The following is a 19,615-nucleotide window of genomic DNA, read 5'->3' as shown; positions in this document are numbered from 1 at the left end:
CATTCGCATACATAAATACAAAACAATTACCAGACATTTGAATACAAATAAATCAAACAATTCCGGAAGTTTACCAATTTGGTAGTACTTCTTCTTCTTCCTGAATGGCATCACACTTAACCCAGAAACATGAGCCACTCCCCTTCCCCTCCTGCCTCCTCCCTTCCTCCCCTCTCCCTCCCCTCCCGACAACGCCGGGTACTTCTGCTAGTTTATTATATAATTGAGGACGGTGACTATATGAAGAGTAAAATAAATAAATAAATGGGAAGTCAGAAAGGGGAGCGCCCCCTCCCACCTAGCTTATGTATGGACCTTATATTGTGGATTTTAGGAAGGGGGTGAAGGGGTTTTGCATGTTTGTAGATTTTAAAGAATTAAAGTGAAAAGTAGAAGTAACAAGTAGAAGTAAAAGTATGAACTGTATGTTTCAATGACATCTGTGACAGTAGAATTGAAGAAATGGCCACCAATCATTTTGAATCCGACTACGGCAGACATTTTGCTAACATAAGTGGATGCGGTCCTTTAGCAAGCAGCTTGCCTTCCACTTGACAAGCACCTACCTTGATCGCTTGTTCTGCTTGACAAGTGGCTAGCAAAGCAGTTGATACTGAACGGCTGGCTTTGCAAGTAATAGCAAGCTGCTTGCTAACAGAACACACCCCGTACTCCATTACCAATCAGCTTGCTATCGCTTGCCAAGCCAGGTGTTCCTTATCAACAGTTTATTTGGAGTGCTTGTGTGACTACACAGCTGAGTTGTTTTAGTGGTAGAATTTCCTGGAGGATGTGCGTCTCCATAGGTGATGGCTTTGCATGCAATAAATACAAAATGGCAGAATACGAAGTTTTTTGCAGCAATACCTCAACGTTCCCATTTTTCCCATAAAAAAGATCCACTAGGGAGCGACACCGCGGGGGCGCCTTTGGCGTTGCCTTTGGCACCCGGCAATGCTGCAGTGCATCAAAAAATAAAATAATTAATCAATTAATTGATTAATCAGCAATTGATTGATTAATTGTGTAATTAAAATGAAGAAATAATAATCGTAAAGCCGGAATTGGGAGGGAGCGGTGGACAATAATTGATTGATTCGTTGATTAATTGCATAACTAAAATAAATAAATAATAATCGTAAAGTAATTAAATTATTAATCAATTGGCTAGTGGCATATCTAAACCACCACTGTTTCATCCAAATCTGTAACTTTTTGAAAATTAATTAAGTAATTAATCGAAAAATATCATAATTAATCGATTAATTGATTAATCAGTAATTGATTGATTAATTGATCAATTGTGCAATTAAAATAAACAAATATTAATCGTAAAATAACTAATTTTTTTAGCAGTTGGCTAGTGGCATACTTAAAACCACCACTGCCACATCCGAATCTGTAACTTTTTGAAAATTAATTAATTAATCAAAAAAATAAAATAATTAAGCAATTAATTGATTAGTCAGTAATTGATTGATTTATTGTGTAATTAAAATAAAGAACTAATAATCGTAAAATAATTATTTTTTTTAGCCATTGGCTAATGGCATAACTAAAACCACCACTGCTGCTTCATCCGAATCTGTAACTTTTTGAAAATTAATTGATTAATCAAAAAAATTAAGTACGTAATCGATTAATTGACCTGTCAATAAATCAAAAATACCTCATAGCCAATTCCATCGGTCACTATTGTGTCCAAATTTCACCTTCCTAGCTCAAAGGATTGCTGAGATATCACCCGGACAAACAAACGAGAAAACAAGAAATAAATAAACGAAGTGAAAACTGAGTACTTCCTTTTGGCACGCGTCATCGCCCGGCCCCCTTCGGTGCCCGGCGATGATGTCTTGCAGCGCATGGAGATGGAATAGGAAAGGAGCTGTGCACAATAATAAAGCCACCCATTTTATTTATCTTCACAACCACAATCCCGAGGTTGAGGGTCCCTGCCCTATCGGCCTTTGTTTGGTTTTTTTGGTCACGTGATCCTTATAATTAAGTAGGAAATTATTCGCAGCCCCAACTATCTAGCTGACTAATGTCTCAATGCCGCAGGCCACCCCTCGACTGCGGATGCTCTCTGGTGGTCGCTACCTCCAAATTAACAATGCAGAACCAGCTGATACAGCACGCTACACATGTGTCTCAACCAACGTGGCAGGACAGTCTACCCGCGACTTCTTTGTTGTCGTTCATGGTAAGCAGAGGGTGTACATGAAAAAAATCTATGTTAACAGACAAACCATGTTGAGCAAACACAAACTGCAAAATTTCTTTGCTTTTATTCAGGGAAAGTTTTTTCACACTTTTTATTATTTTTGATTTTTAGGGATTTTCAATGTTTATTGTATTTATTTGATGTATCAAATTATTATGATGGCGGGTTTTGTGGTCGCCTGCTTATCTTATGATTATGACTATATGCTTATGATTGCTTATCTATGAGTATTATTCGACATATGATTGTCTTTTCAGTGGTCGAAAGTGTGTGTGGGGGGAGGTGGACGGGTGGGGGGAGGGGGCGGGGGGGGGTAGGAGGATGTTTACCACATTGTCAAGACTCGTGGAAGAACTAGGACAGAACAAATCAGCTCACAACATAAATGGAATGGCAGGAAAAGAACATAAATGCAGAAAATAACATGAAAATAACATGAAATAAAGAACAACATGAAATGGAATAGCAGGAAAAGAAGAAATGCCAATAGCAGTGCATGGAGACATGGTACAATTGGTACATGGAGACAGACAAACAAAAGAGGCAGGTAAGATGATGGTTAGGGAAGAACACGAGGGGTGGACCAGATGGATACATAAGCAAAATCTTGGGGAGGGGTGTGGGATGTTTAACGGGTGTAGAAAAGATCATGGATTTAGATGGGGGATGGTGGTGAACCGCTGTCTTGAAGACCCGGAGGGAAGAATGACATTTTTTCACTAATGGATGGAGAGGTGAAAGGCAAATCACTGGCACCTTAAATCCAGTTGCTTTGGGCAGATGGGTCTCGTTAACCTTGGTAGGCAGCTCATCTAGGCGAAGGAAACTCTGTATCCAAATCCACCACTGCCTTGCAGTGAAGGTTTCAATACCAAATGTAAGGGTTTCATGGGGGTAAAGGCAGCAATCCTTTTTATAGGAGGTTTCCTTTTTTTTTATCCCAAAAAGGTGAAAATGCTCAAAAATCGAAAATGTTATTCAGGTGAGAGCGGCTCGTTCCGGCAAAATACGAGCGTTCGTTCCACTAAAACGAACTATTCGAGACATGTAAAGCAATTTTGCCTTTTATTGTTGTTCATCCTTTGATAAAATATCAAGTCAAACATATTCCACACTTGCTTAAAGTCTTAAAGTGTTCCTGGCCAGATTTCAAGTTACTTTCATGACGCATTCAAAAAGTTGATTACATTGTTTCTCTCGGACCACCATGCTTGTCCCTCTCAGCTTTGAGCATAATGCTTTCTATAATTACGGGCTTTTTTGTTGTTGTTGTTGTTGTTGTTGTTGTATACAACATTGAGGCTCGTGTAAGAGCTGACATTAATCATGAAAAGACAAACTGACACATAAAACATAAGATAAAGCGAGCGGGAGACAAGATGGGGGGGAGAGAGGGAAGCACACAAGTACAACATTTGAGAGCAGGGACATCGGGAGATCTGTGGGAGGGAGAGGGCTTGGGGGGAGGGGGAAGGGGCAGGGGGGGATGGGAGGGGGGGAAATGTCCAATGTATGTATGTCTGTATGAATGTCCAATGGCAATTTTATATTGTACGTGTGTGGCATCAAGGACAGTATGTCGAGGGAAGCATATTAAAAAATCAAAATCTCTGTGAGATTGAATCATTCTCTTGCTGTGTTCTTGTTGCTCTTTCCATCTATTTCCCCAGTGGTCCCAAGTATTGTGACAGGGCCGACTGCTCTCTCTGTCATGGAAGCACAAGACGTAGAGCTGGAATGTGTGGTGAGCGGCCATCCTGTGCCTCGGGTCACCTGGCGTAAGGATGGAGCAGCTTTACCACAGGCTGAAGACAGGTAAAGCTGATTTAACTTTCGAAGAAGTGCATTATTTGAACTGAAGGTTTGAGCTATTGGGTGTGTTACTTACTGCAGACATGTCATTTACTGTGGTGCATGTGCTACTGAAAGAATTTCGATGTGAACCTTGAATCAGATCCATCAAAATGTTTACACGTTAACATACCATGGGAGCATTGCTTGTGAAATTTGTTTTTACCTCCGCCACCGAAGGTGGATGGAGGGGAGGTTATGTTTTCACCCCTGTCTGTTTGTTTGTCTGTTTGTCCGTGAACAAGATATCTCAAAACGTTGTGGACGGATTTGGACAAAATTTTGCGGAGAGGTTGGGTCTGTGACAAGGACGAAATGATTCGATTTTGGTTCAGGTCCGAATCCAGATTCGGCCCATCAGTAGGATAGAAAACATAAACTGTTCGGCCTGGCGAGGCATGCGCTCTACCGAGTGCCGTTCTAGTTTACAAGGTAATGATCGAGGCTCATGGAAGAGCAGAATAACGATGTGACGGTTAAGTTTATATTTGGGAGGGTAACAAAGCAAGAGTTTCTGGTCGAACGCATGTGACCTCAGGAAACAGGGCAATAAGTAATGATTATGAAGCTGTTCCCAGATTGATACAATGTGTAGAGTAGCTGGTTTACATAAGTACACTGCTTGGTATTTTCTGGAATTATCTGATGGTGGTGAATGTTCAAGGACCATTGTGGGCTACTGATGAAAACAATGTTGGAGGGCAGTGCAGTTAGGGTTTTAAACTTTGTACAGAGTTTTTAGCTTGTGGAAAGGTAAAAGAAAAGGTATGCAAAATTTTGACCAGGCACATGTCAGGCCACATGTGCTAATGGCAGGAAGAGCAATTACTGTCTCGTCATGTTCATCTTGGCGTCTCCTCAGGTTCAAATATCTTCCAAATGGCTCCCTCAAGATACAAGAGGCAGGTGTGAGCGACGCTGGACGATACCTCTGCTTGGCCGCGAATGCTGCCGGTTCCGAGCGACGTCACTTTGATCTTCGAGTGCATGGTGAGGAGACTGGCTTTCCTGGATTGAGCAAGTACGTTTGTCTTTCACCAAGCAGCGAAAAATCGAATTGCTATATGTTGTCTCATGAAAATGCCCATGTCATTTCTTATTTGCAGTTCTCATGTTTTGTATTGTTCGAGTTCATGGTTTAGCTTGGATACATCTTGGAATAATAAATAGATTGTGGCGGACACGAGGGACAAGAATTCAGCGCACCAGCAGGTGGCGCGAACGTCCAGGCGGGGAACTGCAAGGCATGCCCCGGCTATCGACCGATCGGCCACGCCCGGGGATTAGGCGTGGCCTCGGGATATATATGCGGGCTCTAAGCTCGAGCCCGCGCGGTGCTGAAGTGCGAGCTTGGAATAAAGACTCTTTGTTATACCAACATGTTGTGGCCTACCTCCTGGCAATCGAGTCGTGTGTGCGCAGCACCACACTGGTGACCCTGATTGGTTCAGCCGTTGCTGACCACCGAACGCGCCATGGCTACCAACGCAGTCGCAGTTAAACTCCCGGAGTTTTGGGAAGCGCAAGCCGACGTTTGGTTCGTGCAGGCCGAAGCTCAGTTTCAGCTCCGAGGCATAACGGCGGACGAGACCCGGTACTACCACGTGGTCGCCGCCCTCGGGCCCGGCACTGCCGCCCGAGTCGTGTACATCCTTCAGCGCCCGCCGGGCGACAACAAGTACGAGGCGCTCAAACGTCTCCTGCTCGCCACGTTCGGGCTCACGGAGATCGAACGGGCCGACCGCCTCCTGGACCTTCCCGAACTCGGCGACACACGACCATCCGTCCGGATGGATTTTATGCTGTCGCTACTTAGTGACCAGCCCCCGGATTTCTTATTCCGGGCACTTTTCCTACGCCAGCTACCTGCACAGGTACGCCTCGTGCTGCCCGGTTCCAAAATAAAGGAACCCCGCGCCCTGGCCGTAGAGGCCGACAAGTTTTTCGCGGCCTGCGACACGCGGTCGGTTTACGGTGCTGCCGTAGTGGATCCCGGGGCAGAGGCGACAGCGCCCCCGGCTTCCCTCGTGGCCGCTGCTGCGCCCCGCCCACTACCGCCGCCGCCAACACCACGGCTGCCGCGGCCGCCGCCGCCGCAAACCTGGTGCTACTACCACGCCAGGTTCGGCCGCAAGGCTACAACGTGTCGCCCGCCGTGCTCTTTTGACAGGTCGGGAAACGACCGGGCCAGCGCTCATTAGCGGCCCTGAGCGTCGGCCATTCCGGCAGCCTCCTGTTCATCATGGACACCTTGTCCGGGCGCCGTTTTCTTTGCGACACAGGAGCGCAGGTAAGCGTTCTCCCCGCCTCCACGTCCGACAAGCAAACCGCGGGCCGGGCCCCGCTTTGCTTGCCGCCAACGGTACACCCATCCGCACATTCGGGAAGCGTTGCCTCTCTGCGGTTCGGAGGGCAGCGCTTTCAATGGTCGTTCGTGACCGCCAGCGTGCCAATGGCACTGCTCGGTGCGGACTTCCTATGTGCGAATGGGCTGTTGGTCGACGTGAAGCGCAGGCGGCTCGTCCAGGCCGAAACCTTCAGCTCGCTCGCTTGTTCGCTGAGCGGCTCGTTGAGCGGCTCATCGAGCGGCTCACCGAGCGGCTTGCCAAGCGGCTTGCTGGAAGGTTCCGTCCCGGCGAGTTTAGTTTGCACGCTTCTGCCAGCGGATGACTTTACCCGCCTCCTCGCTAGTTTCCCGACCCTCACGCGGCCCACCTTCTCAGCGGTGGCCGTTAAACACGGGGTGGAGCACAATATACCCACGGTCGGGCCGCCGGTCTATGCCCGGGCATGCCGACTCGAACCCACGAAGCTCGCGGTGGCGAAAGCGGAGTTCGCCACGCTGGAGCGGCTGGGGATCGTACGGCGCTCCAACAGCGCTTGGGCTTCTCCTCTGCACATTGTGCCGAAGCCCGGCGGAGGATGGCGGCCGTGCGGGGACTACCGCCGGCTCAATGATGCCACCACCCCCGACCGCTACCCGGTCCCGCATATCCAGGACTTTTCCGCCCGGTTGGCAAACACGACTGTGTTTTCCAAGGTGGACCTCATCCGGGGCTACCACCAGGTCCCTGTCCAACCGGACGATGTCCCGAAGACGGCCGTCATCACCCCTTTCGGCCTCTTCGAGTTCCTGAGAATGCCTTTCGGGTTGAAGAATGCGGCTCAGGCGTTCCAACGGCTTATGGACAGCGTCTTGCACGACTTACCTTTCCTCTTTGTCTACCTGGACGACATCCTAGTCGCGAGCGCGTCTCGGGAGGAGCACCTGCTCCACCTCCGCACGCTTTTCGAACGCCTGGGCCAGCATGGCCTAATCATAAACCCCGCCAAGTGCCGTTTCGGCGTCGCCACCATCGACTTCTTGGGGCACCGCATCACCAGGCACGGGGCCGTCCCTTTACCGGCCAAGGTGGAGGCGGTCAGGGATTTCACGTGGCTCCGCACGATCAGGGGGCTCCAGGAGTTCCTGGGCATGGTAAATTTTTACCACCGCTTCGTGCCCCACGTCGCCCAGCTCCTCCGCCCCTTGCACGAGGCCCTCCGGGGCAAGCCGGGCAAAGGTGACATCGCCTGGTCGGAGCCGATGGCCGCGGCGTTTGCGGGCGCAAAGCTGGCCCTGGCCGACGCCACCATGCTGGCGCACCCGGCGCCCGATGCACAGATCGCCCTCACCACCGACGTGTCGGACTACGCGGTGGGCGCGGTGCACGAGCAGTGGGTGCGTGGTGCTTGGCAACCGCTGGCGTTTTTTAGCCGGCAGCTTCGCCCGCACGAACGCCGCTATAGCACCTTCGACCGGGAGCTGCTCGGGCTCCACCTGGCGGTCCGACACTTCCGCCATCTGCTGGAGGGCCTCCCGTTCACGGCTTTCGTCGACCACAAGCCCCTTGTGTTCTCGATGGCCAAGGTCGCCGAGCCATGGTCGGCACGGCAGCAGCGTCACCTCTCTGCCGTGTCCGAGTACATGACGGACATCCGTCACTTGGCGGGTGAAGACAACCCGGTGGCGGATTGCCTTTCCCGGTCCGTCGTGCACGCGGTCCACCTCGGGGTCGACTATACCCGGATGGCAGAGGACCAGACCGCCGACCCCGGCGTCCAGGCCTTGCGGACCGCCGTCACGGGCCTCCGCGTCACCGAGGTGCCGTTCGACGCCGCGGGCGCGGCCCTCCTATGCGACGTCTCCCTCAGCCGGCCTCGCCCCTTCGTGCCCGCTGGCTGGCGGCGCCCAGTTTTCGACGCCATCCATGGCCTGTCCCACCCTGGCACGAAGGCATCCCAGAAGCTCGTCGCGGCGAAGTTCGTCTGGCATGGCCTCCGGAAGGACGTCCGCGACTGGGCCAGGACGCGCCTCGCGTGCCAGCGCGCAAAGGTCCACCGCCACACCCAGGCCCCATTGGCCCCGTTTGCAGTGTCCGAGTGTCGGTTCGACCACGTGCACGTCAACTTGGTGGGACCTCTGCCCCCCTCGTGGGGGTTTCACCCACCTCCTCACCATGGTGGACCGCACCACACGGTGGCCGGAGGCCGTCCTATTGGTGGCGACGTCTGCAGCTGATGTGGCGCAAGCCTTCATTGCCACTTGGGTTGCCCGGTTCGGTGCCCCCTCGGACATCTCGTCCGACCGCGGCCCCCAGTTCACCTCGGAGCTCTGGGCCATGGTGGCGCAAGGACTCGGGGTGAAACTACACCGCACCACGGCCTACCATCCCCAGGCCAATGGCCTGTGCGAGCGCTTTCATCGCTCAATGAAGGCCGCGCTCCGGGCCAGCCTCCACGACGGTGGCTGGGTCGACAGACTCCCCTGGGTCCTGCTGGGCCTCAGGACGGCGCCCAAGGACGACCTGCGCGCGTCCTCGGCGGAGCTGGTCTTCGGGCAACCACTGCGGGTACCGGGTGAATTTATCCCCGACTCCACGGCTCCTTGGTCCGCGGTGCAACAGCGCTCCGCCCTTCAAGAGGCCGCCCCGAGGTTCGCCCCGGTGCCGACGGCACACCACGGTTGCCCGCCTTCCCACGTCGCCCCGGAGCTTCGCACGGCGAAGTACGTCTTCGTCCGGCACGACACCCACCGGGCACCGCTACGGCCCCCGTACGATGGGCCCTTCCACGTGCTGGAGACCGGGGAGAAGTATTTCACCATCGACATCGGCGTTGCCCCGGATCGCATCTCCGTGGACCGCCTCAAGCCGGCCTACCTCGATCCGGACCACCCGCCGCAAGCAGCTCTGCCTCCGTGTCGAGGCCGCCCCCCGGCGGTCGGACCCCCGGCACCCCCCAGCCCCGCCGTCCCGCCACCCCCCAGCCCGGCGCCCATCGCCAGGGGGCGTTTCGGCTGGGTCATCCGGCTTCCCCGCAAACTCACCCTTCAGGTGCGCGGGAATTCTGGGGGGGCGCGTGTGGCGGACACAAGGGACAAGAATTCAGCGCACCAGCAGGTGGCGTGAACGTCCAGGCGGGGAACTGTAAGGCATGCCCCGCCTATCGACGATCGGCCACGCCCGGGGACTAGGCGTGGCCTCGGGATATATGTGCGGGCTCTAAGCTCGAGCCCGCGCGGTGCTGAAGTGCGAGCTTGGAATAAAGACTCTGTTATACCAACGTGTTGTGGCCTACCTCTCTGGCAATCGAGTCGTGTGTGCGCAGCACCACAAGATTACAATTCCACCTGCTGTCTTTGTTTGGGTGCAAGGCCTGAAGAACTGTGTAAGGGGTGTTTGCTACCCAAACCCTCAACCCTCACCAGCTTCGCTGCCAATGAGTGGACTTTGAACCTCGTGGGAGTGCCTCTTGTGAACATGGCAGGCTTTTTTAATCTTTGTTTTTTTTGTATACAAGGTCAAGGCCCATGGAAGAGCTAGAACAGAGAACGGATCAGGCCGCAACAGAACAAGAGGAACGGTCGAGAAAAGGGGGCACCAACAGCAGGGATGAAGGACAAAATAAAAGGAGACTTGGATAAATAGGGGATGTGGGGAGGATTGAGGGGTTTAGGGGAAGACACATGGGGTGAAAAAGATATCTGCAGAAGTAAAGTCTTAGGAGGGAAAAACTAGAAATTTGGAAGGAGGTGGGCTTTGGGGTTTGGAAGGAGGTGGGTTTATGGGGTAGAAAAGAGCATGGTTTTGGATAGAGGATGATCTCAGATGGTGGTGAACTGCTGGTTTTAAGACCTGAAGGGAAGAATGAGATTGAAGAGAATGTGGAAGTTGGGTCCACGGGTGGAGGAAAAAAAAAGAGGAAATAATGAGTGGAGGTGAGAAGTGATTCTGGACTTTGGGGATTCCACCAGAAGAGGGTTGCTGGTGAACCGCATGCGTCCTGAAGAAACCTGGGGAGGGGGCAGATCATGGGAAAAGCAGAGGGTGCAAGACCAGAAAGGAGGCGGTAGAAAATGGGATGACCACCGACTTGTCTGCGATGGGAAAGTGATAGGCAGATATAATTTGCTTCATTGTGGGAGAATCCAGTAATCTTTAATATTTAAGCCTTCAGGCCTTGGTTTCCACGGCATCAAGCTGTGCAAAGTGTGAGGCAGAGGCGCCAGTCAAGGGGGAGAGCAGTACTGTATAAATCTGCATGTGATGGCCTTGTAGGTGGAGAGGAGTTCAGGTGTGCCAAGGAAGGACATCCTCAAGAGGATTGTTAACAATGTAGATGGGAGGGTTTGCCATACAGGCCTTTTGGAGACAGAGTGAGTGAGAGTTATTATTATTTATTTTTTGGGATACAGAATCTAGGCTCGTGTAAGAGCTAACACATTGAACATGAAAACATGCACAGACACATACAACATACAATGAATGGAGCGGGAGACAAGAGGGGGAGAGAGGGAAGCATACAAGCACATCAACAGCAGAGATAGGGACATCTGTAGATCTGTCGAAGGGGGAGGGCTGGGGGAGGAGGGAGGGGTACACGGTATAAAGCAAATGAACACTACTAGGAATTTCAGGAAAGAAGTTGGGGATTGAAAGAGGTGGATTTGGGGTGTTTTAACAGGGGTAGAAAAGATCAAACGTTTGGATGGGGGAAGATAAGAGAGTGTGGTGAACAGCTGTTTTGAAGACCTGGAGGGAGGAGAGGGATTGAAGAGAGTGTGGGACTTTGTTCCAGAGGTGGGAGAAAAAAGGAATGAAGGAGTGAAGGTGAGCAGAGAGTCTTGATTTCGGCAGTTTCACCAGAAGAGGGTTGCTGGCAGATCTTGTGCGTCCTGCAGGAATATTTGGGGGACGAGCACAGACAGAGCAGGGGGAGCAAGGCTGTAGAGGAGGCGGTAGAAGACAGAAATACCACCAACCTGCTTGCGGTGAGAGAGAAAGGCCCTCAGAATCAGCTTCATCGTGGGAGATACCAATGATTCTGAATGCTTTGGTTTCAACCGCTTGAAGCCGAGTTAGGTGTGAGGCAGGAGCACCAGCCCAGAGGGGAGAGCAGTATTCCATTGAGCTGCGGGTAAAAGCCTTATATGTGATGAGGAACTCAGAAGTACCCAGAAAGGACTTCGCACGACGGAGGATGCCCAGTCGGATACTGGCGTTGGAGGCCAGCTTGGAAATGTGGATTTCCCAGGAAAGATCATGGCAGATAGTGAGACCCAAAAGCTTGAGTGACAGAAATTCTTCAAGAGGATTGTTCAGAAAGTAGATGGGAGGGTTGTCCAGATGGTCTTTTCGGAGAGACGTAGTGAGAGTGTGAGATTTGTCAGGATTGAAAGACATGTTCCACTTGTTTGCCCAGTCTGTGATATTGTCCAGATCTGCAGAGAGTGAAGAGGCTGCTGCCTGCCGATCTGAGGGTTGAGATATGGAGCGGCAGAGAGCGGAATCGTCAACAAAGAGATAGAGAGGATTTTCCAGAGAGTCGGAGAGATCATTAATGAAGACCAGAAAAATCACAGGGCCCAGAACACTGCCTTGAGGAACTCCAGCCTGAACAGGAAGGGGAGATGAGAGAATTCCATTCAGGGCCACACGTTGACTGCGACTAGAGAGGAAGTCTGAAAGCCATGCGTGGAGATATCCATGGATACCATAGGAGGATGGGTTTGGTGAGCAGGGTGGGGTGCCAGACCATATCGAAGGCGCGATATATGTCAAGGGACACAGCTCTGATTTCCTGTTTGGCATTTAGGACCTCCATCCTCAATGTGGGTTGTCCTCAATGTGGTATCAGAGTGTGATATTTGTCAGAATTGAAAGACATATTCCAAGAGTTTCACCAGCTTGTGAATTTGTCAAGGACTGCAGAGAAGGAAGAGGCTGCTGCCTGCCCATCTGAAGGATGGCGGATGTCCCAGCAGAGGCTGGCATCATCAGCAAACACATAATGGAGATTTTCCTGAGTCAGATAGATCATTGATGAATATTAGGAATAGGACTGGACCCAAAACACTGTCTTTGGGACGGACCTCCAGCCTTTACAGGCAGAGGAGACGAAAGGATTCTGTTTGTGCCACACTTGGCTATGAAAGTCCAGGAAGTGAATAAGGCATGTGTGGAGTTTGCCTTGGATGCCATCGGCAGAGTTTGGAGAGCAAGGCTTTATGAGTTTGCCAGACTGTATCAAAAGCATGAGATGTGCCCAGAGAGACGGCCCCGATCTCATGTCTGACATTAAGGGCCTTCATGCATTGTTAGGATAGTGGAAGCAGCATGTCCAATGCTTGGTGAATTATTTAATGTGCGTCTTCATTTGGAAAGAATGTATCATTACCATCATTACCAACAATTCAACAAAGTAATGGTCACTAACTCTTCGACCAAGGACATCTTCCTGACACGAAAGTACACAAAGCTTGTGTCGGCTATATTTACATTAGAGCTAGATGTACTAAGCAGCCTTCCCTGACTGTAAAAATGGCAGGAACACGACATCTCTCATCCACAGATATTTGTCGTATTTCCTATATTTTTGTGAGTCTCATTTGCATACAGGAACACAACAATTATGGCTCTGATTAGGTTCGGGGCAGTGAATCCTGAAAACGCACACACAGCGCATGTGCAGAAGGCCTCTTTGCATTCAGATGTCATTTTCAAAGTCCCATATTGTCAAACAAGGAACTGAATATTTATCTTCTTTAATAGCAAGTGTTTCGTTGTAAGATGTTAAGTTATGCTTCATGATTGAAGTATGTATTAACTTGTTGCGATTATTAACATTATTATTACTTAAAATATTTTATTTGTTTTTGCAGTGGCCGTCTCCATCTCCCCAGGAGATACAAATGTCACATCCATGTTGAACACAAAGGCCATTCTACCCTGTGAGGCAACGGGTATTCCCAAACCCTCCGTTACCTGGAAGAAAGTCGACGAGCCTCTCGATACAGGGCCAGAGCAGAATATTTATAGGTCAGATCAGATCAAAAAAGTGTTTGCACTCAACAATTTGTAAAGCCAATGGAGCTCAGGTTGTTTATCGCTCCGATAGAGCTCATAATGCTGGGACGCTCGGTTCAAATCCCATGGAGTTTATAGCATTGCGATCCTGGGTTCAAATATGGAGGAGCTCATAATATTTAGATGCTCAGGTCAAATCCCATATATTGTGATTATTTGTTTTTCATTTATTAATGTCCTTGTAATTCACATAAGAGTAGTTAGATCCTAATGTTGTTGTCTCACATATGACGCATGTTAAAGCTCCTCCATAAGTCTTAGGGAATTGTAATAAAAAGTAAAATCTGAGTGAATCTGTTATTTGCTCGGTTGGTTTCTCTTGGTGGTTGCAGGAAGTTGTCTTCTGGTTCGCTAATGATCATTTCTACTGCAATTGATGATGCCGCCCTGTACAAGTGCACAGCTCGCAATGATGCAGGAGAAGCTCATCGTGAGATCCACTTGGCAGTCCATGGTAGGAAAATGATCAATACAAATTTATCTTATTTATATTGTCGCGTAACCGTGATTAACACCACAGTTACGGATGACCGATTTGCGAGACTTTAACTCCCGAGGCGAACACTCAATGGCGGACTCAAGTTCAACACCAACGCGCGGAATGGCGGGGCGCAGCGAAGGCTCCGCAACCTTATCTATTAAAATCAAACACCCAGGAAAACTGCGTTCAGATATTATGTACAAAAAGTAATATAAGGGTTTATTAGGAAAAGTAAAGCCAGTGAAAAAGCCCGCCGGTAAATCTAATAATTCTAATAAACCTAAATCGGGACGTCCCCACACGACTGACAGCAAACACAAACGAGGGAGATTAATCACGAAAATAACACGTCCCGTCGTTCAAAATATACGCGGAGATCGGGCTTATCTGTCTTTGTCGTCTTGTATTGTTGGTGTCCAGCACCGCTCCTTCCGGCCCGATCGCACACCACGAGGCCCCTCGCTCCAAGCACCACGCGTCCGACGCAGGCCAGCGGCTCCACTTGACCAGGGACAGGAAGGACTCCTTTCAACTCCACTCGACTCGACGACGCGGGAGTGCTGGCAGCCAAGTGCCAACGAACTGCTCAGTGCCAACTGGGTGTGCTCTCGTGTGTCTCCTGCGACTCCCTACAACCCGAACTGCACTCGAACTGCGACTGGAATGGCGTGTCCTCTCCAACTCTCCACCACCGCTCAACTCTCTGGTGCCTGCCTGCGTCTCCCAGTGCCTGCCACGAACTCAACTCAACTGCTGAAATGGCGTCCGACCGTCGCCTATATTGGTGGCCGATGACGTCACATTGCGCACTCCTCAGCCAATCAAAGCCTCCCGCGACTCCTGACATCTCCCCCGTTACGCGACCCTGCGGTCCTGGCATAACACGTGCCGGCCAGGTTTGTAGGCCTTTGGAGGTGTACACGGTGGCGGCCAATTGTGGTGGTGTTTTTGACCTGGTTTCCTGTCAATTTAATACGAAGTCCTTGTCAGGGAAAGGGGATTATTTAATGTTGCGCTAAGGACCTAACTAATGTTTATGTGGTTTGCAGTGCCATAAAGGACAAAGGTTTGATTACTAGGTGATACTCACAGGGGCGTTACCTTTAATCCCTCACTATTTAACACTCGGACCTCCAGGTAGATCCACAATCATACATCTTACCCCGACAAACGCCTAAACATCAAGAACTTATTACATGTAGAGTCCCTGTCACGACAGCCGAATACCTACCTATTCAGATCTACCTAGCTCTAGATGTTGCATTACCAAATTCATAACACAGCCCCCCCCCTGGAACCGTAGCTCCTGCAAGGTTCACCGCAGGGCTACCATTCCAGCCTTAACACTTACTGTCACACACTTAATTAACCTATGAAATAAATCAGGAAGGGCTGTGGGAAGTGAGTCGGACTACCTACCTACACTTCCTTAACATGCTGAACCCCTTAACCATCATGCAAGTATGTACATCTTCTTCGTTGTTCCTGTGGAGGGAGGAAACAACAACACACAACACTAACTTAACCACAAAACTTAACCATCTTTCCAAAACTCAAAACTCTAACCTTTGTACATACCCCGGTCTACAGACCGCGTCCCCCGGTGGATGCCACAAGACTCAACCTTACCTGCGGGGCCATCCCCAATGCATCCCCCCTAAATTTCCACGGGCCCTGTCCAGATGTTACAGGTGAGTGACACGGCTCGGTGGATTTCGCCCACATTCATGCAACACAGACCCCTTAACCACTCATTCTCATTCCATAGGTCATCAAGGCATTTCAAAAATCAACAAAGCACTTATTCCCAATACACCCCCTGCAGGACCATGGCATTGATGTCATTCACGTGTGTGTGCATTCCTCAACTAGGCAGCGGGGAGGTACCGCACAAAAGATGGTGGGGGCGCATCAGGCTGTGGTGCCCGCAGTCCCAAAAACAAGTCAACCGACTTACAAATTCATTGCCCCCCCCCCCCCCCTTTACCTCTTGGCCCCGTGACAGCCCAACAGCCCCTTTCCGCCGTTACCTCGCCGGTGAGGGTCTCCACACACACCAGGCTCCTTTGCCTCCTGCTTTCACGCAGCAACACGGGTCACCGGGGGACTTCCTCACCCCGCGGCGCCCAACCAGACCCTCCACCGACGAGCTCCAATTTCCAGTTACCACCGGCTGCCAGGGGTAATTGCCGCAGAGGGGGGCCCGCAGGCATCGCTCCTCAGAGCTTGCTCTGTACCTGCGGACACACACACCTTCCCCACCCACAAGACCCCAAAACACACTTCCTCCCCCACTGCCATTCAATTCTCCACACAACTCAGCACAATTCAGTACAATTCCATAGATGGTGTAAAAGGTGTTACAAGGCTTGCCATGGCCTGCTACATGTGAAATTCCCCCAGTTCACATTTAAACCATCACATCTTCCCAAAAGCACATTTCCAAAAGCACAATTATCACCCCTCATTATCTCCAATAATCATCACACACTCTCCAGGTTCCACTCTCACGACCACATCAAAACACGTAACCACAATACAAAAACATACGCCACCCACAAGACACTGTGGCTCCCATTCCATCCCCTCACCGGCCATGTCATCACTCGCTCTCACCTCCCAACTCCAAATTACATGTCCCCAATTTCCCAAAGCAAATCCTGAAGCCTGGGACAGTACTCCTCAAAACACTCACCTCAAGTGCAGGTAGTTGCAGGTTGGTCAGGTCCAAGAGCGTCATCCACCCTTCACAATCCCAAAATTTCACATTGGGCCTACCAAATACTTCCAAATTTCTCTTTTGTCCCCACTACACTGGCAGGTATGTGGATCCGCATCCAACGGTGATCATCACTACACAACTACCTGTGGCCACGACAGCTCTGCACCTCTACCGTGCAAGGGTCACCGGGACAAGGTGAGCAGTCAAAACGCCAACATGGCCCATGAGTGTCCATAAGGGTGCGACCCACCATCCATCCTTCGGCCCCCCTGCGAGGAACACAGCTGCAGCAGCCCCAGCTGGCCAATGTGGTGAGCACTTGCTGCCACAACACACACTACCGCACACACAACCTCGGCCCTGGGGGGCACGGTCGCAGTGCGTGGCATCCCTACAGCCACGTCCCCTGCACCTCCCCATCATCCCCCAGTCCGACTACAGAACTGCAGCCCCCCAGTGCTCACCCACACTTGACCACACCAAGGTCCAGTCAACAGCCATGCTCCACCAGGAGACCCACCCAGAAGACATGGTCCACACACCTCGGACACGCACAGCACCACGTTGACCCTCAGGCTACACAACTACATCCCCATCATCCCGCGTCCCAAATATCAGCACAGTTGCCCCCGCAACCAGTTGAAAGCTGTGTCTTGCTACCCTATTAATTTCATCACAGCCTCCAACACTTTGGTCTACACACCTGGATCAATAATGGCGTCACTATACAGTGTCCACCATGGCATTTCAAAATCCACCCTTAAATTTCCATCTAACCCACAGATTACCCATGCCAACCATTTGTCACATTTCACTCACCTCACCAAAGAAGGATGCTTTGCCATACACATGCCAGCCGAGCATGGCCCATATGCTCGGCGCGTTACACATCTCCCGATTCACATCCCCATGGCTCTCTTCCCAACCCGAGAGTCCATAAATCACAACGGAGCATCTGTGGAAGGTCACTCACACCATCACGTTCCACAGATGCCCCAATGGTTGTCCGGCAGGCTATCTCCATCCCTGTCCATTCGGTTTGACCCGCGTCCATCGACCAACACGGCATGGCAGGTCATCACATGCCAGTTGTCCCAAAGTCCCTGGAGGAGAATGCCAGGCCGCATGCCCGGGTGGTCACCACATCAGTCCCAAGTTGGCCATCCACAGTGCCACCACCAAAGCGCGACCCACAACACCTCCCCCTAGTGGTCCTCAATAAATGCCAACCCAGGCTTGAGAAACCACCTCGGACCCCTCTGGAGGTCTTAACCCCCACCAGGGTCCGGTGACCCTGCCGGCCCGAGCCACCAGCTCGGACGGCGCCCCGACGGACAAGGGACGCCACACTCCACCAGACCCCCCGTGGGACCCAGGTCGTACCTCGACACCCAAGGCTGGACCCCACGTCCAAATCTCGCCATCACAGCCCCCCAGCTGGCCGGCATACCCAAATTTTGAAAGGGGCAACTTTTGCCCGAGGCCATCACCCATGACCTCTCCATGTCCAGATCCCGCAGCCCGGGGACCAATCCCAACCATGGCTGCTCCAAATCAATTTCCCATTGTAATTTTATTTTACAAATTTTCATTCCCACTGCCAAACCGCAGCTGCAGGGAACAACCTCTACCACCGGTTGTTCTGCCCCTCCCTGCAGTTGATCCAAATTCCCTACAGGGACCAAATCTCCAGAAGCTCTATCTCCCGATCCTCCAAGATCCAAATCCAGCCCGGAGCCAACACACTCCCCCAACTGGTTGTCCAATTTTGGAGCCTCTGTTTCCAAATAGCAGTGTACAGTGAGCGTCCCCTCGGTCATTCCAACCACCTCCTCGGACCAACTCACCTCTTCCCCCAGACTCCTTTGGGCCTGAACAAGCTCTACCTCCATGGGACTGTCACAGGTCTCCAGCCGCTGGATCAAATCATCCTCATCATTACAAATCATTCCTGGCCCCGCCAGGCTTTGATCAGTATCCCCAATAAATACCTGGTCCGGCTCCATTGCACGGACCCCCAAAAACTCTACCCCCTCTTGCTCCGCACCACCGCCCTGGTGCTGCACAATTCCAAATTCATCCCCCGGTTGGGGTGTTGTGACATCCACACGGTCCCGATAAACAACCAGGCCAGAATGTGGGAAACATTCCCCATTACAACTCTCACATTCCAAATTTCCTTCCCCGCTCACCTGTGGACACTCCACGTTTACCTGCAGGCCTTCCCCATCTACCTGTACACATTCCCCATCCACCTGTGGACATTCCCCGTCCACCTCTGCACCTGCAGTCTCCCCATTTACTTCAATTGCCATTCCCTGTGCAATTCCCAATTTTGCCATTCCCGGTGCAATTCCCTGCTCGTGAGCAACATGCACATCTGCATGGGCCGTACTCTCTCCTGTTCCCAATCTAGCTTCCCCCCGTTCCGATTCAATTTTTGCCACCTTTGGCTTCTCCTGTGCCCCCAATTGAGTTTCTACTTTACCCTCAAATTTCCCCAGTCTGTCCGTAATTTGGTTTTGCACTCTCCCGATTCCCAATTTTTCACTCCGAGCCCTCGCTTCGTCCCTCCTTGCCCCCAATTTTTCACTCCGAGCCCTCGCTTCGTCCCTCATTACCCCCAATTTTTCACTCCGAGCCCTCGCTTCGTCCCTCATTACCCCCATTTGGTTCTCCAATCGCTCACTCTGAGCCCTCATGTCTCCCCGAATTTCTGCAAGGTTTCGCTCACCCTCGGCCCTCTGAGCATTTATTAAATTTACTATGGTCTGGAGATCTATCGGGGCCGTCCCAGCGGCGGGGAAAGTTCCAACGCTATCCTCCTTATCCCCCATTTCCGGCTCACTCCCGACGCTGACGGAGGCCTCGCTGCGTACTTCCATCTCGTCAATTTCCGACATCCGCTTTCCGGAAGATTGTTTCCCGCG

General features: G+C 51.2%; 1 protein-coding gene across 4 annotated transcripts in view; it reads left to right on the top strand.

Annotated features, from left to right (window-relative positions):
* Window positions 1-19,615, top strand: part of HMCN1 (hemicentin 1) — a 451,947-nt gene that overhangs the window by 294,321 nt on the left and 138,011 nt on the right. For all 4 annotated transcript variants that reach the window (XR_013624351.1, XM_078783554.1, XM_078783553.1 and 1 more), the window contains 5 exons: window positions 2,062-2,203; window positions 3,895-4,039; window positions 4,938-5,065; window positions 13,278-13,434; window positions 13,815-13,936. Coding sequence is in view for 3 of the 4 variants with exons in the window: in XM_078783554.1 (XP_078639680.1) it covers window positions 2,062-2,203; window positions 3,895-4,039; window positions 4,938-5,065; window positions 13,278-13,434; window positions 13,815-13,936 (694 nt within the window). In the remaining variant the exon portion in view is untranslated. The remainder of the gene's footprint in view (window positions 1-2,061; window positions 2,204-3,894; window positions 4,040-4,937; window positions 5,066-13,277; window positions 13,435-13,814; window positions 13,937-19,615) is intronic.

This window comes from Myxine glutinosa, chromosome 8, assembly GCF_964187855.1.
Source record: "Myxine glutinosa chromosome 8, kmMyxGlut1.1, whole genome shotgun sequence".
Taxonomy (NCBI): domain Eukaryota; kingdom Metazoa; phylum Chordata; class Myxini; order Myxiniformes; family Myxinidae; genus Myxine; species Myxine glutinosa.
Note: the sequence above shows the minus strand (reverse complement) of the source record. Positions and strands in the feature narration are given on the sequence as shown.